The sequence below is a fragment of the Neltuma alba genome, unplaced genomic scaffold, assembly GCF_004799145.2.
Source record: "Neltuma alba isolate B1F8T4 unplaced genomic scaffold, ASM479914v2 tig00011591_pilon, whole genome shotgun sequence".
Lineage (NCBI taxonomy): Eukaryota > Viridiplantae > Streptophyta > Magnoliopsida > Fabales > Fabaceae > Neltuma > Neltuma alba.
This window is the reverse complement of record NW_021636244.1, coordinates 232690-258255: the sequence shown is the minus strand read 5'-3', so window position 1 is coordinate 258255 and position 25566 is coordinate 232690. Positions and strand designations below refer to the sequence as shown.

The 25566-nt window shown below is 35.8% G+C and overlaps 3 protein-coding genes across 12 annotated transcripts; all 3 read left to right on the top strand.

Moving 5' to 3' along the window:
• The first annotated feature begins 2239 nt into the window (after nt 1-2239).
• LOC114715469 (nuclear pore complex protein NUP50A-like) lies at nt 2240-7130 on the top strand. Its single transcript, XM_028900341.1, has 2 exons — nt 2240-2429; nt 5247-7130. Exon 2 carries the CDS (start codon nt 5308-5310, stop codon nt 6787-6789), a length of 1482 nt encoding a protein of 493 aa, XP_028756174.1. The 5' UTR covers nt 2240-2429; nt 5247-5307; the 3' UTR covers nt 6790-7130.
• A 3182-nt stretch (nt 7131-10312) lies between these two features.
• Nucleotides 10313-18216, top strand: LOC114715422 (protein MLN51 homolog). 4 transcript variants are annotated; one of them, XM_028900278.1, is made up of 13 exons: nt 10313-10976; nt 11007-11282; nt 12614-12716; nt 12828-13036; nt 13143-13978; nt 14306-14420; nt 15186-15308; nt 15824-15879; nt 16609-16654; nt 16888-16964; nt 17047-17123; nt 17712-17792; nt 17874-18216. In XM_028900278.1, exons 1-10 carry the CDS (start codon nt 10762-10764, stop codon nt 16913-16915), a joined length of 2007 nt encoding a protein of 668 aa, XP_028756111.1. In that variant the 5' UTR covers nt 10313-10761; the 3' UTR covers nt 16916-16964; nt 17047-17123; nt 17712-17792; nt 17874-18216. The 4 variants fall into 4 exon arrangements, with proteins under 4 accessions (XP_028756111.1, XP_028756109.1, XP_028756110.1 ...); XM_028900276.1 differs by having other exon boundaries at nt 10314-10650; nt 10742-11282; XM_028900277.1 differs by having other exon boundaries at nt 10314-11282; nt 17886-18216.
• Nucleotides 18217-18620: 404 nt separating this feature from the next.
• On the top strand, nt 18621-25051 carry LOC114715421 (uncharacterized). 7 transcript variants are annotated; one of them, XM_028900267.1, is made up of 6 exons: nt 18625-19036; nt 20808-21908; nt 22292-22880; nt 22979-23195; nt 23852-23908; nt 24628-25051. In XM_028900267.1, exons 2-6 carry the CDS (start codon nt 20939-20941, stop codon nt 24871-24873), a joined length of 2079 nt encoding a protein of 692 aa, XP_028756100.1. In that variant the 5' UTR covers nt 18625-19036; nt 20808-20938; the 3' UTR covers nt 24874-25051. The 7 variants fall into 7 exon arrangements, with proteins under 7 accessions (XP_028756107.1, XP_028756100.1, XP_028756106.1 ...); XM_028900273.1 differs by lacking the exon at nt 18625-19036 and adding an exon at nt 20084-20318 and having other exon boundaries at nt 20811-21908; XM_028900269.1 differs by lacking the exon at nt 18625-19036 and adding an exon at nt 20084-20318.
• The last annotated feature ends 515 nt before the right edge of the window (nt 25052-25566 follow it).

Below are 25566 nucleotides of genomic sequence, written 5' to 3'. Positions count from 1 at the left end.
TTCACCAAAGCTGTGGGCATTTTATTTGAGATTTCCCATAGCAGGTGACTTTTAATTACATTTTTCATATTAGATATATTCATAATTGATGCAAAACAGTAAACTCTGATACAATGTTTGATATGTGAAAAATGTTTTCTAGCAAAGGAATAGAAAATATACAAATCCCATTTTTTAAATATAATTCTCATTTCCTTTTTTCCCAAAAAAAAAAATTCTACATGCCAAATATTACCTGAATATTTCCTATAAGTCATACACAGGTCAAATCTAAATCTAAATAATAAATACTACCTCCGGTCCTTAATATAAGACCCCGTTTGACTTTTTGTTTGGTCCTAATTATAAGACCCCAATCCATTTTATCTCTCATATTTATATATTTTTTTCCAAGATAACCCTTCTAATAATGATAGTTCTAGCCAACACACTTAATTAGCAAGGATATTTTAGGAATGACAACACTTATTTATTACAAATAACTAACTTAACTTACTTCCTTAATCTCCTCAAATAAGTCAACTGGGTCTTATAATTAGGACCGGAGGTAGTATAAGATAACATCAATCTTAGACAAATCTGTTGCACGAGCAGTTGGTATACGAAGGTGATATGTCTTATAGTTGCTTAACAGCAGCAGTTCATGCATATGACTCCTCCACTCATTTCATCCATGTGTCCTGCTAATATGGTGGGAAATGGTATTGTACTACTGTTAGACAAGATATAAAATTGAAAGAGGGCTTGAAAACAACCTATAAGAATAGATTCCCATAAGAATAGGACTATGTATCATCCTAGATTAAAGCATGGTAGATTAAAGATCAGTTACCACATATTTTTAATATTAGTGGTGGTTGAACTTGATCACCTTAATATTTCTCATATTTACCATTTTTTCAAACTAATCTATTCAATTTATAAATTGATATATAATCTAATGTTATGTCATAGTATTTTAGAAAGATCATGTCATATTTGTTATAATTAATTTGTTTGTTTTAATTTTTTTAATCTATTCAAATTAGTTAAGAAACAAGAGAGTATTAAATTCATGGAAATGAAATATTTTAAAAAAAAAATACAAAATTTCCAGCGCGAGGGTAATAGTTTCTTGTTGGGGAATTAACTTATTTAAACTTCTTTTTCTTTGGACATATCTAGGAAATAATCAACTTATTTTCATGATCATCACTGGTATACATAATTTAATATTATATTGAAATATTTTTAGAGAGAGTATGTACATTTAATATGATTAACTAATTTACTTGGCTTTCTCAATCCACCCAAATTAGTTAATTAAGTAACAAAAGAGAGTATCAAATTCATGAAAATCATTAAAAAAAAGAAATCATAAATTCTTGGAAATAAAATATTTTTTTAAGGAGTGTAAGAATTTCTTTTTAAGAATCGGCTTATTTAAACTTTTCTCTCTTTGGACGTGTCTGAGAAATAATCTTGTATTTTACTTTTTAAGATCTAAGCATTTTAGACGAATCAGATACTGTCGTATCCTAAGTCAAAATTCATATCTCATCCGCATCCACTCCTTTATTTTTTTAAAATTTTTTCCAACCACCAACCCCTTTCCTTTTTTTTTTTAATAAAAATAATTTGCCATCACATCCACTCCGTTCCATACATAAAGATTTTTGAGAAAGTAAATTTTTATTACTATAATTCACTTCAATTTTTAAGTTGGGAATTGTAATACTCCTTTAGTCTTAAATATAAGACTCATTTTGTAGTGTAATTTACACTACAAAATGGGTATTATATTTAGGACCGAAAGAGTATGTTTTTAATTGAAAAAAAAGGAAAAATCCATTACTATAATTCACCCCAACTATTTCAGAGTTAGTCCCTATATTATGCCACCATTAATATATTGGTCCCTCAGATTTACACATCAACAGGTTCCATTTATACCATGGAAACTTACTCTAAAGTAAGTTTTTAAATGTATAAGGAGTGCTTTTAAAATTTTTTTTTAATATAATAACCGATTTGAAATAAAAGGTCAATTATGATTTGTAAGTACTAATTAATACTAATTAATTTTCCCAAAAAAATTTTTATATTTAAAGATTCCAAAGCCCAAATTAGTTTTTTTTACTGGCAAAAACTGACTTTTTTTTTTGTTCAGAGCCCAACTTCTGAACCGAATCTCTGTCCGTAAGCCCTATTCAGTGATGTGTCTCTCTCTCTCCCAAATAAGAACCCTTCTGCTCAACTCGTCGCTAGAATGAAATGAGGGAGACACTGTACCTCGTCCCTCTGTCTTCCATATCCGCACATTGAAATTCCGAAATCTTGGAAGCCAGTTTTCTCTTTTTGGATTTCTCTCTCTCTCGTTAGCTAATTCTGTCTCTTCTTTCAGCAAAGCTTTCCTCCCGCCGCCGGTGACGCGCTTCTTGCTTCATCTGGTGAGTGTTTTTTTTACGAGCACTTCATTGTCCGAGCTCAGTTTATTATTGTTTATTGTATGTTATGTTGATATCCTGCTTAGTGATCGTGAAATGTTCCTCTCGTAGTTCGCTACTATGCGTAGAGTAGGGTTTTGGTTTTTTATTTGGTTTCTGGAGAAAATGAAGTTATGACTTTTAATTTTTATTTATTATGGTACTTTCTTGAGCATTTTATGCTTACTGTCGTATGCTAGTCCTTGGAGTCCAGTTGGTCTTGTTTTTCTCTACTTTAGTCTTTGATTTGTTTTTCGCCGGAATTATTAGTTTAACTAGGTATTAGAATTACTGTATTCTTTCAAGATTTGTTTGATACATTTGTTCTTTTAATGAAACTTCTGTTATATTTTGAGAGGATTGCGTGCTAATTCTTGCTCTTCCTTTGGTAATCTTTACCCTTTTTTGTTGGTACTTCTGTTGCCTCTCTTAGCTTATTTTTGCTTCTGACGTCTGAATTCGTACTTAAAAAGTTTATGCGATTGCTTTATCAGCTGGAAGGGTTTACTGAAGATTTGGAACTGATTCTATGAGTCCTGATTTTTCTGAAACCATTGTGAGAATGTTGGATTGTTGTCAATTCATATACTCATGTTTATAAATAATGATGATGATGCATCATCATTGTAATTTGTATATCTATTATGATATGTTAAAATTTCAAACTGAGTACAGAATAAATTTTTACATTTGTAAGTTCTTCCCCAACATAGTTGTACCATTTTCAGAAACAGTATGCAAACTAGACTTAATCCTACTTCCGCAATTTGCTACTCTTGAATAATTTTACTATTATTTGAGACTATACATCTTCTGCCACTTTATTGCTTTATTTAGTTGGTGATTTGCATTATTTACATGCTTAGATTGCTCAAGAGTCTACACATCCTTGTTATAATGTTGAACAGTTGGTTCAAATTGAATCTTATTTATTTTATTTTTATGTTTGGCCATTTGTTTCTCAAATTCAAAGAATTATGATCAAGATTGCAAGCATATCAAAACACGTGTTAAATGCGTTTTGTTGATCAGTATGTTATAATGTTGAATGATATGTGTAATTGCATGCTTGTGACCTCTGTGAGTAATAGAACCTTACTCTTGATTTCTGTGTAAGATTAAAATAAAACTCATAAGCTTAGATAGATAAGTTATAAAATTCTGTTTGAATTCTATTATAAAATATTATAATATTAGCATTCGGCAGTGCAGTAGTGAAAAAGTTTTCTATTTTAACATTCTGTTTATAGTACCTGATCACTTTGGGATTAGGATATATGGGACGCAAGACTAGAGAAACAAAAGAGCTCATTCAAATGTCCTGGACAGCCATGTCATGCTATAATGCGACAAATTATGAAATCCTGACCTTGATGACAAGAAATTTGTTATTAAAGTTTATCATTATAGTTTTGCCCAGAAAACCCTCGCTTGATTGGCACGTAGGGATGCTGTTTTATAGATGCATATTAACCAAAATATTATAGGAATCTGCCTTAGAGATACCTTGTTGATATGAGAGTCATTCTCCAGGGATTATTTACAATTTAATAATAAAGATATTAAACTGACAAAAACAAACAAATGAATGGATGCATATTTAATATCTATCAACAGTTATTATGACCTTTTATGTCTACTTCTGGGCCACTTCTTCTAAGGTCATATTGAAATTATGATATTTGGTGCACCGAACTAGAAAACGCACGAGCCTATTTGTCTTTGCCAACTGTTTATGCTATAATGTAACACATTTTGAAATCAAGAAGCTGATGAGAAATGTGTTAATAGAAGATTCTATTTGTAGTTTGAGAACTTGTCATTTCATTTTGGAATTACGATATTTGCCACACAGGACTAGGAAAACAAAATAGCTGATGTAAATATCTCTGGTTGCTTTATGCTATGACGTAATGCATTCGGAGAACAGCATTGATGCTAAAATAAGTCTTATTGTCCATACGTAATTGATGAACACATTTTGGATGAACTTATGTTGGCTTCTGTTTTTGTCCTTTACCAAGGATCTAGGTATTTCTCGGGGAAAATTTATGGGTTCACTATTTTGTAATCAGTTATTTAATAGATCTATTTTCCTTTTCTATGATACTTTTTGTTTTTCGTTGTTCCCTCAAATGTTTGTGTAAAATTATTTAGGTCACTGGGGACTTCCTAAATAAATCATCACTGGTTTTTGTTGGTGTTGTCCATGTACTGTTCTCTGTGTTTATTTACTTGACATAGTCTTCACTCATATTAATTTACTCTTTTATGCATAAAAATTTTTTTTGTTTCTTTTCACCCTCAACGATAGTTCTGCTAATATTTATACGACAAAACATTTACCTTGGAAGCAAGCTTGTGTAGGTGCATATAGCCTGCATACTCTCTGCAGTTTCTAACTGGAAACCTCAGTTAATTTCGTTATTTGCAAGAAACAGAATGATGAAATTAACTAAGTTTTTTTCAAGCATCTATGTGATGGAGTCCCACATTCCTCAAGACTTTTTCATGCTGTAAATAATGGAAGTAGTTTGTTAAAAGCGTGAAGAAAAAAAAAAGTTTTATCATGAACTTTATATTGGATGATTTTCTGTTGTTGGCTGTGTCTGTTAGATGGTATTTGTATTGTGCTTATTTTTAACCTTTAATGGTATGTTTTTGGAGTGTATGTATGAGTGGCTATGCGTATGCTATGATTTTACACTTACATTGTTATTACCTTAAATTTTGTCTTCAATTTGAGGAGAAAAGATTAATATCCTACTTTCCTTACTGCAGTGATTTCCTTATTTGGTCAAATATAAGTTCTGAAGTTGTATTTCATTGATTTCTTACTTCAATGGGGGATGCTGACAATGCCCTTCCACCTTCAAAGAAAAGGGCTGCGGGAAGGGAGCTCTCTCGAGACACTCCCCTTGATGATGAGGAAGATACCTCAGAACCTGAGGCTGGAACCTTTAAGAAGGCCAGTGATGAAGTTATGGCAACCAGGAGGATAGTTAAAGTTCGCCGCCAACCGAGCAATTCCGCTCCATCTACAAATCCTTTCTCTGGAATACGTTTGATTTCTCCTCCTGAGTCGAGTGCTAAACCTGCAGAAGCTACTCCCATAGCCCAATCAACTAGTGAAAACACTGCTGCAGATGATACAAAATGTACTGCTGATGTAATCAAGGATTCTGAGAAAGCTAAAGACGGGGATGTTGAACAATTAGAGAGCAAAGTCGATGAGTTGGGAAATAAATCTGCTGAAATTAAGGATGCTGCTAAAGAAAATGTTGCTGATGGAGAGAGCACTGCAGAGAAGAGCATGGGTGAAGAATCTGAGGTAGACAAACACCAAACGAAGGATCATGATAAAAACGGTGATGAGGATAGGAAGGATGCTGAAGATAAGGAGACTCCTGGTGAAGCAGATAAAGAACAAACTAATACAAATGTTAATGAGGATACAAAGGATGCTGAAGATAAAGAGATCGCTGGTGAGGTGGAAAAAGAACAAACTAATAAAAGTGATAATGAGGATAAGAAGGATGCTGAGGATAAAGAGACCGCTGGTGAGGTGGAAAAAGAACAAGATAGGGATGGCAATGATGCGGTAAATGATGATCAGAAGGAGAACACCTCAGAAGGATCTTCTTTGAAGTCATTTCAACAGCTTTCAAGCAGCCAAAATGCATTTACTGGTCTTGCTGGCACTGGATTTTCTGCTTCCTCATTTTCCTTTGGTTCTTTATCAAACGAGGGGTCTGCTTTGGGTAGTGGTTCTGGTTCAATTTTTGGAATGAAAAATGATAAGCCTTTTGGGCTGGGTTTGTCTAACAATGGATCTTCTGTTTTTGGGGCAACAGGTGCCTCTGCTACTGCTAAAGGTGAGGGAAGTGGTTTCACAACAATGCAGGAGGTGGTAGTTGAAACGGGCGAGGAAAATGAGAAAGTGGTCTTCAATGCAGATTCAGTATTATTCGAGTTTGTTGAGGGAAGTTGGAAGGAACGAGGAAAGGGTGAACTGAAGGTCAACGTTTCCACAGGAGGGAATGAAAAGGCCAGACTTCTTATGAGGACGAAGGGAAATTACAGGCTAATTTTAAACGCGCGTCTTTACCCTGATATAAAGCTCACCAACATGGAGAAGAAAGGCGTCACTTTTGCCTGCATCAATAGCGCCAATGAAGGGAAGGATGGCCTCTCAACATTCGCCTTGAAATTCAAAGACGGGTCCATAGTAGAGGAATTTAAAGCCGCAGTCATGGCTCATAAGGGCGACAAAGCCACAGTTCTCAAGACCCCAGAAAACTCACCCAAGGCTTCTGATGCATGATTAAAGAGGATCTTGTTGATCTGTTTTTTTGAGTCTGTCGTCTTTAGGAAGGGAAAATGTCACTATTTTGAGTTACGTATGCCTTTGTATGGCAGAGTCTTATCATATTTGACTATTTTATTTTAATTTGGGTCCGGGTCTACTGTCCGAGGGATATGAGAACTTGTTTTTGGACGAATCTTGGATTGGGATTACGCAGGAATATTTGATGATATACTATATTCCCATATCATAGATGTTTTCTCGTCAAATGCAGGAGGGAGAATCATGAGAAAGAAAGTAGAAGCATTTGTTATAGGTGTTCTTCTGATAAAAATAAAATATGTGAAGATTTTGGGTTATTTCATGTCAAAACTGGTAGTGCTCCGGGATATCATTATGGCTTCAACTCAGGTTGTGTCAGCTCGTTTATTCGGTGATTCAGGTTATTTCAAATTCAAATTTACTGGCATATTTAGGAATGAGATGGGTAAACTCCTTTGAAGTGAGTGCATCCTAGGGCTTTCAATGTGAGGTTTGTTTATCCTTCAAAATGAACAAACTATTGCGAGTCATCTAAGGAGGTGTTTGGGAAACCTAAAACCATGGTTTCAGAAGCACTTTTCTGCAAAACGAGATAATCTCCTCCACATATTTACTTCATAATCCATAAAAGCACTTCTGAAACCATGGTTTGGTTTCTATCCAAACACCCCCTAAGTCATGTTAGATATGTGATGCCAGGAAATATCTCCATGTAATGTATTTTCAAACTCTTAAAAGGTGTAAAAGATCATGCATAGGGAATCATATGAAGTTTCCTGGTCACGGCATGTCTGGTAGGATGGAGTTATTTTTAAGGAGAATAAAAAAGGAGAGGACGATGGAGGGAGGCTTTCATGAAAAGAGTTAATTTTGGTCAAAGTCACTTCCCCTAGGAATTATTGGTGTAATAGAATGGTAACATATTTTTAGAAAAAATGGCAAAAAAACTATTTACATAAAATAATCAGGGTACTAAAAACTAGACCGGTTAGTGAATCGGTCAAGATAGTGGGTTAAGAGTTAGTGGGTCAGACCGGAAATAACTCGGAATCTAACCAATAATAATTAAAATAATATAATTAAATTAAAATGTGTAAAAAAATATTTACTAATAAAACTATAATTTTAAATTATTTTATTATTAGTATATAAAATGTATTTTGCTCGTTTTTTCTCTCTTATTCACGTGCCCTTCCTTGTCCTTTGTCAGATTTTCTTTCTTCTCAATGTCATTTCATCATTTCACCCATATTCTATTGTCAAATCACCGTTTTTTTAGCTTCTAAGTCACCATTTCTTTATCTTGGGAGTTAAATGCGAAACCTCCCACACAAAGAAGATTTGCATCAAGCCATGGAGGTCACCTCTTTCATTTGCCAATCAGCGCTAACTCTTCAGTCTTCAGTTCTATCATCAGAATCCATTATGATAATACCATAGCTTGTGCCGTTCTTTTCCAATGTAAACGCATTCTCTCTTGCCACTTGCTTTTTGCCTCTTTCTTTCATTTTTTTCCTCTCACTTTTTTCTCTCTCATTGTTTGTGACGCCCTCCATTGTTTTCGATGAGTTAGAAAGTTAACTTGAGCAACCCGTCTAACTTGGTGGGTTACCTAGGTTATTGTTGAGTTATCTCGATTTATGCCGAGTTCTACTGGTTCGTATTTTTATCGGTTTAGGAAGTCAACCAGACCGGATAAGCGGCCGGTTCAATAGTTTCCAGCCGGAACAAACTGGTCCGGTTTTTAATACTATAAAAATAACGAGTATTTAGTTGGAAAAAAATAATGAGTATTTGAAAAATAAAGAATTAAATATTTTAATTTATAAAATTTATCGTTTATTACTTTATAAAATTATCCTTGTTTTTCTTCATAAAAGTACACTTTTATCCTATAATTTTGCAAAATGTTTTAGTTCGGTGGCTTAATATTATAGAGTATCATTTTAATTATGTAGTTCTAACATTTTCAGTCTATAATTTTTTGTGCAAATCACTGTTATTTCAAAAACGTAAACTTAATATATTAACATTTGCAAATATTTCATCAATATTTATAATTTTGATATCAACATTTTTTGCTAACGAAATTAAAGATGCTAAGATTAAAGGATTAAAATAACACTTCATAAAACTTTAAAACCAAAATAAAAGGTCAAAAAAAAAAAAGATAAAATGTGAATGTTTAGTTGTTTACCTTCTTCTTCTTCTTTTTTTAATATTATATAAGTAACAACTCGTTTAACGAAAAGCTCACACTTCAAGTGGAGGAAACTCACGTACCTTTTCATCTCATTATGCTCCCTCCGATACTTAATATAAGATTTCATTTAATTTTTATTTTGGTCTTAAATATAAGATCCCAATCCACTTTATCTCTCATATTTATACATTTTTTTCTAAGGTAGTTCTTCTAACAATGGTGGTTTTAGCTAATACACTTGATCAGCAAGAATATTTTAAAAAAGTCAACACTTATTTATTACAATAAAACTAATTTAAATTTTTTTTAATCTCCTCAAATTAGTTAACTAGGTCTTATAATTATGACTAGAGGTAGTATTACTCAATGCAGATGAAGTGCTCTCTATTACTACATATGCAAAGTCTTATACATTAAATGTTTCTTAACTTTCAAAAATATATTTTTAGTCTTTTAACTTCAAAATTGTTAGTCTTAATAATGATTTTTTGTAACAATAGTGGTTACTTTGAATATTAAATTTAATATGTTAGCATTTAGTAATGTTTTGTCAGAATTTAATAGCTCAATATCATCAGTGTTTTTTTGTTAACAATTTTAGAATTAAATGACTAAAAGTTTATTTTTTAGAGTTAAGGGACTAAAATAAAATATTGTGTAAAATTAAAAGACTAAAAGTATACTTTATTATCCAATAATAACAGGACACTGAGAGTTACTTTCGTGAAATGATAAAAATGTAAATGGAAGATAAAGAACTGTGCAAAACTATTGACATTCATAGCAAAGGAAGAATTAATTTTTATTTCCTCCCGTCTCTTCTATAAAAATTTGTTTTTATCTATAAGAAAAACATTATTCTAAAATTTTATTAATGTTTTTATGTTATTAGTGAGTATATTTATAAGATAAAATATTATATAAGATAAAATATTTTTTAGTAAACAATCAAGAGAATGTTTTTGGAAGAAATATATTTTTAATTTATTTATTGGTTTTTTTACCTGGATATTTATTGGTTATTTATGATAACTGTTTTTAATTTTATTTCCCAAACGGATGAATTTGTTACTTATCTCTTTTCAAGAGGATCGAAGAAGTATGCAAGTAATCCTTTGTTGGCTGACATGTCAGAGATTGGCCAACCAGGAGCATCCAAATTCACCTTCGTTGACAGTTTTCCGAAAATAACCTTAATCAAATCAGATAATTCCCATGATCCTCCTCCCATATTTAAATGCCATCCACCCCTATTTAGCATCCGGGCATCCGGCTTCTAATTGCTGACGACACTTGAAATTCCCAAAAAAATCTCCCAAAAAGTATTTAGGGTTTGGCAACGCAAGTCGCTCTATCTAATCCTAAGATCCTAATCCTGTCATAATTAACTTTTTTTTTTGTTTTAATTTTCGCGTTTAACCTTGAATTCTCTGAGGCGTTTTAATTGGGGGGTTTTCGCTTCGTGTTAAATTATGACCTTCTAGGGCTTTTGCTGTTCCGATTGACCGTGATTTCTCATATTGTGTTTCCTCTTGAGTAATTTTGGCGTTTCAAGGGAGATTGCTGCCTGGGTTTTGCTGAGCAATAATTTGGTGCCCTAGAAAGTTTGGATTTTGCTTAGAGGGTGATAATTGGTAGGATATTTGGTTTCTTTTGGTTGAGTGTTCCGTTAAATTGTCTGATAAAGTCTAGCTTTTTGGGTTTTGTTGCCTGGGATTTGTTCAGAACTAAGTAAGTAGCTATAGATGGCTACCGCCGGCGAAGAAGATGTGGAGTACGACAGTGATCCAGAGGAGGCGAAGAGATCGCTGGCAATGAGGAGGCGGGAAGCAAGTGATGACGAGGAAGGTGAAGGAGACGGGAGAGACAAGGGGGCAGACCGTCGGGTTGGAATCCATTCGGATGATTCAGATGATCAGGGTGGGGTGGCGGAGTATGATGACGAAGAAGACTTGGATGGCGATGAGGAAGAAGAGTTAGAAGAGCTTGATGATGAGGAAGTTGTTGAGGAAGGAGACGACGTTGAAGAAGAGGTGTATGAGGAGAGGGAGGGAGATAGAGGATTCCATGGTGCTGATGTTGAGGGTTCCGCAGGTATGGTCAAAGAATCAGATGGGGGTGCCCGAGCTCCTTCGGAAGCGGAGTTGCCTTCAGAGAACAGGGATGATGAGGAGAAAAAGGAGAATGAACCATTTGCAGTGCCCACAGCCGGAGCATTCTACATGCATGACGATCGTTTCAGGGATAATGCTGGTGGCCGCCATAGGTATGTTTACGCTTGGTCTATGATTTGCATTTTGGATTGCTGGAAATATACTATCAATGTCTATATAATATAGATGTGGCAATAGATGGAAAATTGTTTGTCATTAAAATGTGATGATCTTACTCCTTGTTTAGTTAATGATAGGTCGCCTTCATTTGTTCTTCGATTTTGTTTTGCGTTTTTTTTTGGATGAATAAATGATAACGATTATGACTCTGCTTCATGCATTTTAGATCAGGCGAAGATTATGTCTAGGGTAGTATTATTCATTACTTTGCAACTTTGTCTCTTGTATGTGGGCTTAAGCGAGGCATTAGAAAGGGAGTGCAATTTTCTTGTACCTTACTACTAAACCTGGGCTTTCTTTGTCCTATTACGGTTGCTGTAACGCTCTTTAGTGGAGAAGGGAGCTTCAATAGATTGCTTACGGGCTCTTGCGGTTCGAGATGCTTTTTAAATTAATGATTTTGAATTAATCCTGGTATTCCATTTACTGCATTATGTTATGAAGTATATTTGGAAGTTGGGTTTTCGCATGATCTCTATCTTAGGGTTTTGAACCTTTTTTTCTATCGCCGTTTTTGTTGGAAGATTTAATTATTCATTAGTGTACGTAAGATTGGTTTCCATACAAATACATTAGTCATCAAATTAGAAAATATTAATGGTGTTTTACTCTGGAATTTTAAGGAAACTACGATATAATAGTGTTTTGTAAGTTGAAAGTGCTCTGACATGTTATTATAGCTGAGAAATATTATGGGGTCATTCAAATTAAAATAATGGACAATTTTGAGCTGTAGAATTTTCTTGATTTTCTTAAAAATTTTCTTTCAAGTATTTAAACATTCTACTTTGAACTGCCCAGTTGCATTACATTCTTGTGCTAGAGAATCTACGGTACTCATGCCTGGTTATTTTACTGGATTTTTTTTAATCCATGAAATTGACTCCTAGAAGCCTTATTTACTTGGTAGTGCACTAGAGGTTGGTCTTTGTTTCATGTTAGTTTCTTGATACTGAGCACAAGAGAGGGTTCTGTCTTTTAAGCAAGGGTACCCTCATTACATTATAAACCGAACATATGTGATGTACTCTAACGTTTCTGGAATTTCTCATCATTATATAACCTATGTCTCATAGCCATTTCTATATTGTTGGTTTACTTTGAGTAATTTTTTTTAAAGTTCTTGTGACAGTTTGATGACTTTTATTTATGCTGCATACACGAGGGTGTGTGTCTAGCTATCTAGATATGAATTTCCTTCATTTTCTGGTAAGTTATGTTAAACTCTGTTCTTTATTGAACCCCATGCTTCCTCTATTTTCAGGAGGATACATGGTGGAAGGAGGCTGTGGGAGTCAAAAGATGATAAGAAATGGGGGCATGATAAGTTTGAGGAAATGACCTTACAGGAAAGGCGCTATGAAGAGGTGATGATCTTGTTTACATGCAATACTTGAAATTTCTTCATGATTAAGGATTGGCTTGTTTAACTTTATCAGTCTGTTTTCTAAGTCAAATCTCATCTCTATAAAATTTAGGGCCGGAGAGTCTCTAAGGGTAATTTTCGAGGCCGTGGTAAAAATCGAGTTGTTGCTCGTGGAGGATTTGTTCGGGGGAACAAGAAAGGATATAGTAATAGTGGTAATCAAAGTCAGTTACCTAAGCGGGCTGTGCGAGGTAGAGGTTCCCGAAGGTATGAACCCATTAATAAGAACAATGGTCCAGCTTCTCAAACACAAAATAAACAGTAAGTACACACTGCTTTATTTGAATTTCTGTGGCTTGGATGTATGTTATCTAGCGATCTATCTATATATGTTTTAGCTACCTGATTTTTATTCATTTTTCTTAAGATCTGAGAGGTCTCTTGAGAAAAATTCGCAACTTAGTTCTGGGAGAACTATGACGCCTGCTCCCACTGTGGAATCTGATTCTGTGTCACTCAGGAAACAAGCGTTTGCTTCAAACTTGAATTCTGCATCTCCCCCTTTTTACCCGTCAGGTTCTTCTATCAAGGAGGGTAATGTGACACCCAAAAGGGATGTACAAGCTGGGAGCACAAGCAGGAATGTTCGTCCTGGTGTTAGGGATGAGGGCTTTTCAGTTCAACCCAACAGTGCAATGCTGAGGGGAAAGAACATTGCTGATCCCATCAGTATGGATAAGCTGTATATTGATGAATCCATCAGTTCGGCTGCTGGAAAGCCTCTTAACAATATGCACATACCATCTTCTGGGGTTAATTCTTCTCAGTCTTCTCAACCAAGGGCTCCTGGAAGGGGTGTATCAATTCCAGTATCTATGAATTATCAACCTGTGCCCTCCCTTAATCAAGTACCCAAAGTTTCTCCAACACAGGCTACTCATCGAAATTCTACAGCAGGCCGAACTCAGTCTTCTCAGCAGGCTCCTACTCCACCATTGAACCACCGACCTGGTAATGGTTCTCAAGCTTCCTCTCCCCCCAAAACATCTGTGGCTGTTAGTTCTTCTGATTCTGGAGACATGGATGCTACTTCAGAATCTGGTAAATTTAAAGGTGCAATAGTTGGGAAGGGAAAGGGAGGTGCTCAGAGTAGTGGAAGAGGTTCTTTTGTTTATGGTGGGGCACAAGTTATGGGGGCTTCTGGAAATATGAGTGCTAGTCCTGGAGATCAGAATTTCCCAGCTACCCCAGCCTTCTTGCCAGGTTAATTTCAGCTGCCTTTGTTAAGTATGAGCATTCTAGTCAATTTGGATGTTTTGGATTCTAATATACTTGCTATCACTGTCATGTGAGTGAATAGTCAATCAGTCAACTAATTTTTTTATTTAAGAGAGTGACAACAGGTGGACGCTTAGAAACTGTGAATAACTTGGATTAAAATTCTATTTTAGCATAAAAATCTACCTTCCTAATGCAATTTATGTAATACGTTGCCTCCTCCATTTTTTGCTTTTAATCTTTTGTAGCCCTTTCAGAATGTATGGAATGATTCCCTTAATTTTTCCTAATTTGTTGGGTCTGGTTGGACAGTTATGCAATTTGGGGCACAACATTCTGGTGGTCTTGGAGTTCCTGCTGTTGGCATGGCATTCCCGGGATATGTTGCTCAGCCTCAACTTGGCTTGGGAAACAATGAAATGACATGGTACAGATTTAGAAAAAAAATTTTATTCTGTCTCGTGGTAGTAATGTAACATTAGATGAGTTGAGCGCCTAGTTCCCTTTTTCTTTCTTTTCTTTGACCTTTGTTGCTTCTTTCTGGTTGCAATTTTTGTCTTTCTTTCTGTTTCTTTGCTTTATAAGTATTGATACAAGGTGCATGCTGTCTACAGTGAATGCCTTCAACTTGTTGTGACCATTGAATTCAATAAAATTTTGTTTGTTTGAATCTAGTTAGTAGAATTTTTATTGTGTAGTGATACATGTTTCTTTTATTCTTTCCCATCTCCCTCTTTGTGGGAACACCAAATTCTATTTGCCCCGTGTTTTGGTCAAGCTTATGGAGGAAAAGAAGCTGTTTCTATTTCAGAAAAGTGTTAAAATAAGCTGCTTTTGAATGGTTTTAGCTGTTGGAAGGAAGCAGAGAATAGACGCTTTTTTTGGAGGAGAAGAATACACGTTTTTTCAAGGGCGATCATATGGCTAGCACAAAATCATTAGTATCCATAATCGCCTCTAGCTTTCTATTCCTACCTTCTCTATAACATCCTCGTTTTAGTAGTTTGACTGTTAAAAACATTTATTTTAAAAAAGATTAATGATTTTGTTAGAAGTTGCTTCCTTTGCACGATGCTTTGTTTGAAACCTTTTTCTTTTTTCTTTTTTAAAAAAAAGTTGTTTCAAAATAAGCAGAAGTTAACAGCAATCCCAGTCGGTGATGTAATCCATCTCCCATCATTCTCTTGTTTAGGCTTCCGGTGTTGGCTGGTGCTGCAGGAGCATTGGGCACTACTTACTGTCCACCATATCTAGCTGTTGATGGTGCTTATCATGCTCGGCAATCGGGACAGACATCTTCATTGGGAACTCCGAGGTTGGTAGAGCTTTCTACCCTTAGGATAGTAACCTGTTACTAAGCGTTTTCTGGCTGTCTATTAATATGAGAAACAGTCTCCCCCCCCCCCCCCCAATGTGTAATCTGCTGCCCCGTGGTGCATTTGCATTTGGCATAGGGTTTCTCAAACGCGGATTTCTTCCTAGCATGAGATATCATGCAGTTAGATTTGGTAGAGATGTGATATGGTTTACATTACATATGCGCATAATATTATTTCATTTTTTGGTTGCAAACGTGCAATTTAGCAAGTTTGCAATTGTGTCCGTATATCTTGATTTCCTCATTTCGTTGATTTTAACATTACATATGAACAATGATTGTAGCTATCTTGTATGTTAAGAATGATTCCTATATTATATTATCTTTTTCTTTATTCACCGTGGAGCAATCTCTAAGAGATAAAACTGTCACTTTTACATTCTCATGCTAGCTTGCATCTGGCATCAGCTGGTTAACAATTCCTGACTTTTGGTTTTGTCTTCAATTGGCAGCAAAGAGAATAATACAAGTAAAGCTAATAGCGAATGGAACCCACCTCAAAGGACTGGTAAGTCATTGGTGATCCTTCTTTAATGATGTGATGGAGACTTAAGCAAGCATAGGGAATCCACCCTTGAAACCTGATCTGTAAGGGGGTTGAACAATTCCATTTATGTTTCACAAGAATAACTTATGGCTACTTAATATGAGACTCCACCAAAGCACATATTTGGATGCTCTCCACTCAGTATCCTCTATCAAGCCTCAAGTGAGGTATAAGGCAATTTTGGTCGACAAGATTTGATCTAACTGATATTTCAATCTTTTTGCCATTTTTTGGTTTAAGAAACAGAATTCAGAATCAAATCATCTGACTATGAACTTAGTAACTTAGATAAAAAGACAGAAAAGAACCTTAAAGTCTAGCTGTCCCTATGGATAATTTAAGTTGTCTTTTGCCTTCCTTGAGGTTTCCTGGAGGATCCTTTGGGAGGACCAGTGCCTGCTGCCCCCTATGGTGCAGTCCTCCGTTTCTCTCTACAGCCACTGGGTTACACCCTTTGCTGGTGGTTTCCTTTTTTTTGGATCTCGGTTCCACTTGAATACCAACTGATAGAGATTGAGCAAAACATGGGGAACCACCCACCATAGAAACTAATTTGAAAGGGGGAGAACCATGTCATTCAAGTGCCACAAGCATTACTTTTGGCTACCTTCTTTGGGACTGGAACTCAATTGTAATAAATAAACTGTTGCCACTTCCCTTATGTTGATGTTTGGTCTTGTTTGTTGACAGAGCTTGTAAATGATGAGTTTGGGCAAAGGCAGAATAAACCACGCAGGCAAGTTGGAATTGTTATATGATACTACAGTTTTTATAGTTTGATTTTTGTTTCACATTTACTTGAGCATGGTGCTGCAGCTTCTATGGTAATAATTGATCGGAATTTTATGCCAAAAGAACTAGGAAAAACAGTTGTTGGGGTGGGAGGATTGCAGATGATAGCACCTGATTGTATTTGCTGTAATGAGGATTAATGACGATGTTATCAATCACTTTATTTCTCCTATGCAGATATTCAGAGATGAATTTCGGCCAGTGAAGTATTCTATTTCTATGTGACGCAACTTGTTTGAATAAGCAGATAAAAGGTTTGTTATTTTCTAACCCTTTCTAACCAAGGCTTCATGTTCTTCTACAGTTCCATTATTCTGATACGACTTCATGATGCAGGCATCCTTCAGGCCCTTTGTTCTTTAGCTTTTGTTCTGGAGGACTTTGGGCGGCAATAGGTTTCCAGATTTTTTTAGGTAATTTCATAACTTGCAGTCTCATATTTAAACAGTTGATATTGTTGAAAATATTTTAATTTTTTTTTTTAGTCCTGCTCGATTAGAGAGATCCTAAATTTTATTGGCATTTGGCTGAGCTGGAGAAGAATGATGAGATTTAAAATATCTTTTTATTTTTATTTCAATCTTATCTCTACCTCTTGATTTTTATGGGAAAGGACCGAGTCATGCAATATGTTGAGTGAAGTGTCCGTATCTTGGGGAATGAACTCAAATTAGCCTTTGAAATGCAGTTATTCGTGTGGACTAGATGTAGGTGAAACTTTTTAGTTGTTTACTTTTGATATAAGATTTTTCAAGAACATGTGTGAAGGGGATTGCTTGGAATACCTATGGCATGATGACAATCGTGGTAAATGGAGTTTAGGAGGCCTAATCATGTGCTAAATTATACCCCGAAAAAAGAAGAAGAATAACTTCTCATTTTTTTTAATTAGAGAACTTGATTGCCAGCGTTCAAAATTGTTCCCAAGTTTTTTCTTGTTGTCTGCTTTTGACTTTTATGCTAATATATCTCTGTCATTTTCTTCCTCATCCGTGTTGCAGTTATATAACACCTGCTCACGCTGTATCACAGTTAAGAAGTTAGTACAGCTTGACGGGTGGCAGTTGCTTGTTAATTGTGAGGTGAGAAAGTTTCATTGATTTCGCAATTGTTACTTCATGTAGGCGCAGTGAAAATTACAACAGTTCTTGTCTTGTTTCAAGTTTTTCTTGCAGTTTGGTTTCTGAGTGAAGCTTGTGAGAAACATATGCATGCAGGCTTTTCAGTAGAGCTCTAGGGGGAAAATGATATTATAATGCGGCTGCTGAATTCTACTCTATTGAAGGTTGTTATTAATGGAGTATTACTGAGAGAAAATTATATGGATTCTGACTTCTGAGATATCCTTAATGTATCTAGTCCTTATTTTCCTTTTCGACTAAGTGGGGGATTTTTATTCTCATTCTGGTTTTATTGTTGTGACTTGAGACACTACTTCTTGGTTACAGTTATCTCTTATAAATCAAAGGAGAAAGTAATGGTATTGCTATCCGAGTCCCTTGAAAATTTCTTGAAGGATTTTATTTCAGCATACTCTAAATCCTTAATTAGAGTGGTACCGTACAGAGTTTGAGATGAGTTGTTCTCTCGAGTTTATGAATTATGAGGTTTCCTATAATTTCTATCAATATATTAATTTTATATTGATTAATATTGATACTGAATAATTACTTCCTAATGGACCTCTGGTTTCTTTTCCTTGTATAGTTTGGTAGAGAGCTCTGCAAACAGTATGATAAAATGTCTTGCTGCACGAGTTCAAGTCCTTACTCTTCAGCTCGATATTCGTAGAACGCTTGCAAATTATAATTTAGAGATTTATAGATGCGTTTCTACATTAGCTTTTTTAGCTTTCTCCCAGATAAATGTGATTTTTTTTTTTTAACTTTCTCCCAGATAAATATGAAAATAAAGAATTGTAAAATCATTGAAATGGACAGTCTTGATAAAATTGACAACAGTTTCTCCAAAATTATGCTTCATGGTGCCTGCACTTGGAATGCATTGGAAGCTAAAAATAGGATTGGCTTTTAGAGTACCTTTCACGATCCAAACAGAATTTGTGATGCTTCCATTTCCATGTTTCTTTTTAGCATTATGGTATTTTAGGCTCCAATAAGAATGTTGCATTATTCTTGATGGAAAAAAAGAATGTTGCAGCATTTCTTTGGGGATATATTCTTCGAGGGTTGAACATAGACTTGAACAGAGTTGTTTTCTATGCTCGAGGCAGAAGACTACTACTCAATCACCTTGCAGACTTGCTTGGTGTGATGGAAGAAATCTCAGGAACTGGAATGGGAAAGATAGGAATTAGAGTATAAAAGTAAGTAGAAATGTAGAATAGAATTAAAAGTAGGTTTGGTAATAAATAAAATCTCTTGAGAATTTTGTTGGAAATGGATTCCTTGAGAATCCAAAATCTATTGCACCAAGAATTTTTTTCACTGTTGGAAATAATTTTATTTGAGATGCTGTTAGATGTTAAATATTGACACTTGTCTCAATGAGAATTTAAACTTCATTTCGTCGCGTTATGAGAAATTAGTTTTTTTTTTTGTTATACTCAACTCTTGTTGGTTGTATCAAATCATAATTTTGTTCCTTTGAGAAATGAGGCGTATGATTTTTCCTACATTCTAGCCTTGTAAAACAAAATGAAATCTTCTGCAAATTCCGTAAATGTCAAAAGCTTTTAAAATATTCTTGGTAATTTTAAATCTTTCCTACCTGCCCTTGAATCTTAAACTAGATTGATTCCACAGGTAGTAGGTATTTCTTATACTCCTGAAAAACATGTAATAATAAGAGGGTAATTTTATGTTTTAATTTCAAAAGTAGTTGTTCTTATTAAATTAAAAACAGATAAACATTAAAGAATGATTAAATCATAAAATAGCATGCTCAGTACCAAGCTTTTGTCTGGGCATTTTCGAGTGAAAATATATAAAATAAACGTACTTACTTGTTCCATATAGTTGACAATGATAGATAAGAACTTTTCCGATTGGGCCCCCACAATTGCAAGTATTTTCATTTCAAAGACTTTACTCTATCAGTATCACTCATCCAAACAGGTGTTAGATGACAGAAAGGCAAACTTCTTGTCTGTTTCCGCCCCAATTTGCGTGGGTCCTACTAAGCTGCACATCAAATCATCCAAGGCCGTTAGATCAACTGAATGGTATGAATATGCTGGTGAGACCCACCGACGGTGTGAGCACAACCTTCTGATCCTAACCCTTTCGAAGGTTACCAAGGGGATTATTCCACGTGTCCAGTAAACAATCTAACGGTTCTGGTGCCAACTTTTTCTCATTCTTGCATAACTTCGCAGGTGTGATTGTTTCTCTCTGACCCGTCCCCCTCTCTCTCCCCCGTAAACCTCTCGACTCTCGAGCCTGTTGGTCAGAGTAGTCTCTTTCTCTCTCTCGCGTTGGCCACTTTTCAAAGCTTTTCTTCTTCTAGGCTTCAACGTAAGCTCACGGCAATTACCAGAAGTCGCGCTCATGCACTCTAGGTGGCATTCGGAGCTCGGTGATCACGAATTGTATTCAAGAATGGTGGTGTTCAACTTAAGATACAGATCTTGAAGAGTTGGCTTGAAGGTGTTAAACTGGATCCATGTAATGCGTGCTCTTTTATCTTTTGCGTCTCAAGAAGTAGTTCTTCCTAGCGTGTAATGGGAACCCGAGTTTGAACCGTTAATTAGTGGCTCAATGAAAAATGCATTAAGAAAGCAGATCGGTTTCTCTTTTTCTCCTTCAATTTATCTCCAATACTTGATGGTAATGTAATGTATTCTTTTATGCGGTTGTGGAAAAGAAGCAACCTTGGAGGGCACTTCTTGGCCATTTCTAGACAGTTTCAACTGCCGACGGAATCAAGGTCGTAAAAGAGACGGAAGCTTGAATCGTACTGGTTTACATGCTATTTTGGGTTTTTCTTGGAGCTTAATATAAATTGCAAGAATGCACTTCAACTCTTGTGCCATTCTCAATTCAAATAAAAACTGAAGCATTTTTTCCTGTTCAGCTTGTTCTATCTTTTGATGAACTCGGAGAACTGTCTGATCTTATTCTTCTTTTTCCGAACAGCAGTCACTGGGCAGCATAGCCTGAAGAATTCCAGGAGAGTCTCAGATGACGTTTGAGGAAATCTCCACAATCGGATACATTTACTAGTGAAGTCAACCTTCTTTAATGATGCGATAGTGTTCCGGAAACTAATGGAGGAAGGCAACGATCGAAATTCTCCTACAGTGAGGCCAGGTGGCAGTTTTAAATCCACTTTGTCTGGAAGGTCGACCCCACGAACCTCTCCGTCATTTCGGCGACTAAATTCTGGCAGAACACCAAGAAGAGAAGGCAGAAGTAGTTTTGCTAGTTCTCAGAGGTTTCGCGGCAATCGATTACTGTTCTGGTTGCTTCTCATTACCCTCTGGGCTTATCTTGGATTTCTTGTTCAGTCCAGGTGGGCACATAGTGATAAGAAGGACGAATTTTCGGGCTTTGGAATTGGAGGCAGGTTAAGTGACGCAAACTCGAATGTTGAACAGAGTAGGCGTCATGATTTGGTTGCTCGTGATAATTCCTTATCCCTTAATAATTACACGGTTAAACATGAGGTGTGGGATGGGAAAAAAATGACCGTGGCTTTGGCCCAGAAAGAAGACGATGTTCCATCGCCCCGCAAAACAAGCTCCAAGAAGAAGAGCAGACGATCACGATCCAGAGGTAGAGCACGTCGTAAGGTGAAACCTATAGTGGAATTTGAGAACAGCAACATAGAGGAGCAAGAGTCAGAAATTCCTAAAAAGAATACTACCTATGGAATGCTTGTTGGTCCATTTGGCTTGACAGAGGATAAAATCCTGGAATGGACTCCTGAGAAGCGTTCTGGTACCTGTAACAGGAAGGGGGACTTCGCGCGTCTTGTTTGGTCCAGGAGATTTGTCTTAATATTCCATGAGCTTTCTATGACTGGAGCTCCACTTTCTATGATGGAGTTAGCGACAGAGCTTTTGAGCTGCGGGGCTACTGTCTCTGCTGTTGTACTTAGCAGAAAGGGTGGCTTGTTGCCAGAGCTATCTAGGAGACGAATTAAGGTGCTTGAGGACAGAGCAGATTACAGCTTCAAAACTGCAATGAAGTCTGATCTAGTCATTGCTGGATCAGCTGTTTGTGCTTCATGGATCGGTAAGAAGATGATAGAATATTCAAATGTACCCTTGCGGATATTTCGCAGAAATACTAGGAATTCAATATGTACTTTGTCGTGTGTCCATCTCAAAAAAATGTCTCAATAGTTAGCATTGATGGTCTGAGACGATCAATAATTAACATAGACATTAGGACCTGATTCCAATCATTCTTAACATTGAAAGTTGACAGCAGAGGAAGTGTAAGCGTTGGGGCATGCTTATTGCTTCCTTAAAGTAAGGTTGTTCCACTATCAAGCTAAGTTACTTAGGTACCCTTGATATATGCACATCACCTCATATTTTATAGATCTCCTTTACTTTTAATTGTTTTCTTCCGCAAGACTTATGGGAAACCATTGCCCTCTTCTTTGTTTACAGAGCAATATATTGAACGTTTTCCTGCTGGTGCAAGTCAAGTTGCTTGGTGGATTATGGAAAACCGACGAGAGTACTTTGATCGTTCAAAGGCTGTCCTGGACAGAGTAAAACTGCTAGTCTTCCTTTCTGAGTTGCAATCTAAGCAATGGCAAAAATGGTGTGAGGAAGAAAACATTAAACTGAGGTATCAGCCTGCACTGGTTCCATTGTCCGTGAATGACGAATTGGCTTTTGTGGCTGGCATCCCTTCTACACTTAATACTCCATCATTTAGTGCTGAGAAAATGTTAGAGAAAAGACAATTGTTAAGAGATGCAGTCCGAAAGGAAATGGGCTTGACTGATAATGATATGCTTGTGATGACTTTGAGTAGCATAAACCCAAGTAAGGGTCAGTTATTGCTTCTTGAATCAGCAAGCACAATAGTAGAACATGGACAGTTGCAAGATAGTAAGACCATGAAGAAATCATCAGATATGGGAGAAGGCCTATCTACCCTGGCCAGAAGGCATCATATTAGAAGCTTGATGCAACTGTTGAATACTGACAACAGATCTTTGCATGATATCCGAAGCATACCTTTGAACAGGTTACATGACCCATGAATATTGTATTATGATTTATGATTATGCATTATCTCATGTTTAGTCATGGTACTGACATTGTAAATTTTGACATTGTCAAAAGGAAGGTGTTGTCAAACAGTGGAAAATCCTTGGAGCAATCCCTCAGAATTCTTATTGGTTCTGTTGGAAGTAAAAGTAATAAAGTGGATTATGTTAAAGGTCTTCTGACTTTCTTATCTCAGCATTCGAACTTGTCAAAGTCCGTTTTGTGGACTCCAGCAACAACACGGGTTGCCTCACTTTATTCTGCTGCAGATGCTTATGTCATAAATTCTCAGGTAATACATGGTCACATTCTTCAAGTATTAGCAGGGGACAACAATGCCTATGCACGCATGTATTGAACTAAGTACTCTTGTATTGAATATTGCATTTGCTACAGCGGTGTCGAGAGAGTGCCTCTGAATTTATATTTTAATTTTACACAAGACAAATGGCTCAATGCGATGATATTGCAGAGATTAATTTTACTTTAAAATAATTTTATTTTGACATTTGGCATGGGTATATCTGAACATATGTCTTAAATTAATAGCACTTTCTGAAATACCAATAGACGAATGATCAATATTGCTGCTCCCCGGTTCTTTAGCAATGTTTCATAATCGCTAGATGCATTCCTGAATTGTGAATCACATTTCCACGTTTGCCTTGTTCTTTGTTTGGCACAGGTAACACAAAAGTGTTGTTTTCCATTTTTTTACAACCTGACCAAAATGAAGAAAATAATTACACGTCTTAGCAATTACTCATGCAGAATCAAATATATTAAAATATGGCTGATTATACTTGGGATAGGCTTGGATAGCTTTCTCCGTTTTGTTTTTGCTTCAAGCGTTGCTTGCCTTTTGTAAAGAGATTCATTATATTAGGAGAAACAAAAAAAGACATTTTGCTTGATGTACTGATCTCTGACTACAAAAGTGGTGAACAGGGACTAGGAGAGACATTTGGGAGGGTGACTATAGAAGCAATGGCATTTGGTCTTCCGGTATGGGTCACCAACTTGCTTTTCCTTCCGAATATTATTACTTAATGTTGGAGCTGCTCCTGTTATTATTCTGATTTCATTATGTTTTTTGAGTGACAATCTTTTTATAATATGGTATCATTGACAACGAGAGCCTAAAGTCTTCAAAACATACATTGTAACTACGAGCAACCTTTCGTCTATAAAGTTTATTACATATTTTAACATGGAACTAAGTTTCCTTCCTAATCTCGCAATGATCAAGATGAGTCTAGAGCATATGGACAGAACACTTGCCTAAAACCATTGCTTTCTGCTTGAGTTACAAGTTGCACTCTCAAATACAATTAACTGTCACTCTGCCTTGTCGAATATTTAGTGATGACATATATTTAATTTATGCGCTATATGTCACTCTCCCTTGTCAAATATTTCATGGTTGGCAGTGTGTAATCATTCAGAGTTTTAAGAGCTTCAAAAACATTTGAAAAGAATGCTCTTTGTTTCTGAAAACCAGTAACTGTATTTCACTGAACAACTCCTGTGTTGGATATAAAACAGTATAGCAATTAGGCTCTTTCTTCCTCCTTTGTGCTTGAATTATCAGTATGCAATATTATTTGGGGATCATTGGTGGGATGGGATTCCTAGCGTTACCTGAATAACTTATTCAGTGGAGTGGTTGGCCATTTTATGGTTTTTTTTGTCACAGTAGGTTCATGTTTTTTCCGTTGTCATAGGTGCTTGGAACAGATGCTGGTGGAACACTAGAAATTGTTGAGCACAATGTTACAGGCCTTGTTCATCCTACTGGACGTCCAGGGAATGCTGTCCTGGCGCAAAATCTACGGTTTTTACTTGAAAACCGGTCAGCGAGGGAACAAATGGGATTGGAGGGAAGAAAGAAGGTGCAAAGGATGTACCTGAAGCAGCATATGTACAAGAGGTTTGTAGAGGTTATCGTTAGGTGCATGAGAAGCAAATAAGTGCTTAGTGCTTGCAATTTTCACATTCTTTTATTGGATTCATATATGATATGATCTCTTGAGTTGCTAAAGAAAAAATCTTATTCTCTTAAGGTGTTCAAAAGATATCGGCTTCTCTGATTGTATTACTCTGGAATAACAAGTTTTATGCCTTTTTCGACGGGCAAAATATCTTGAAGCTGGACTTCAGTAGTGTTGCGGAAAAGAGGGAAATTAATCAATACGTAATCGCTTTGTTAATTAGTCTCTGTGTGTGTGTGTGTGTTGTGTGTGTTTGGGCTTGTACGGTTGTACCATCTCAAACCACTTTTTGCATGAAACATTTCTTAATTAATACATGGGAAATCAGATTTGGTATGATAGAAGCCTAGATATGAAGATGCTATCCTATATCAAACTGTGCATTGAATTAAATTAGTGTCTATTTGTGTTTTCTTGGCGTGCGTACCAAAGGGAAATGCAAATATATTGAAAAATTGAGAAAGTTGATGTGTGAGCTGAAACAAACAGCAAGATGAACAATCAAATAAACATTCACACAATATTTAATTATGGTTCGACCCGTTACACTTACATTTAAACTTCATTATAGTCAAATAAAAATGTGTAACAGTTTGAAAATTGATGCATATTAAAAAAACCTTACTCAGGTAAAAAATATATATATATATATATATAAGTAACTAATATGTG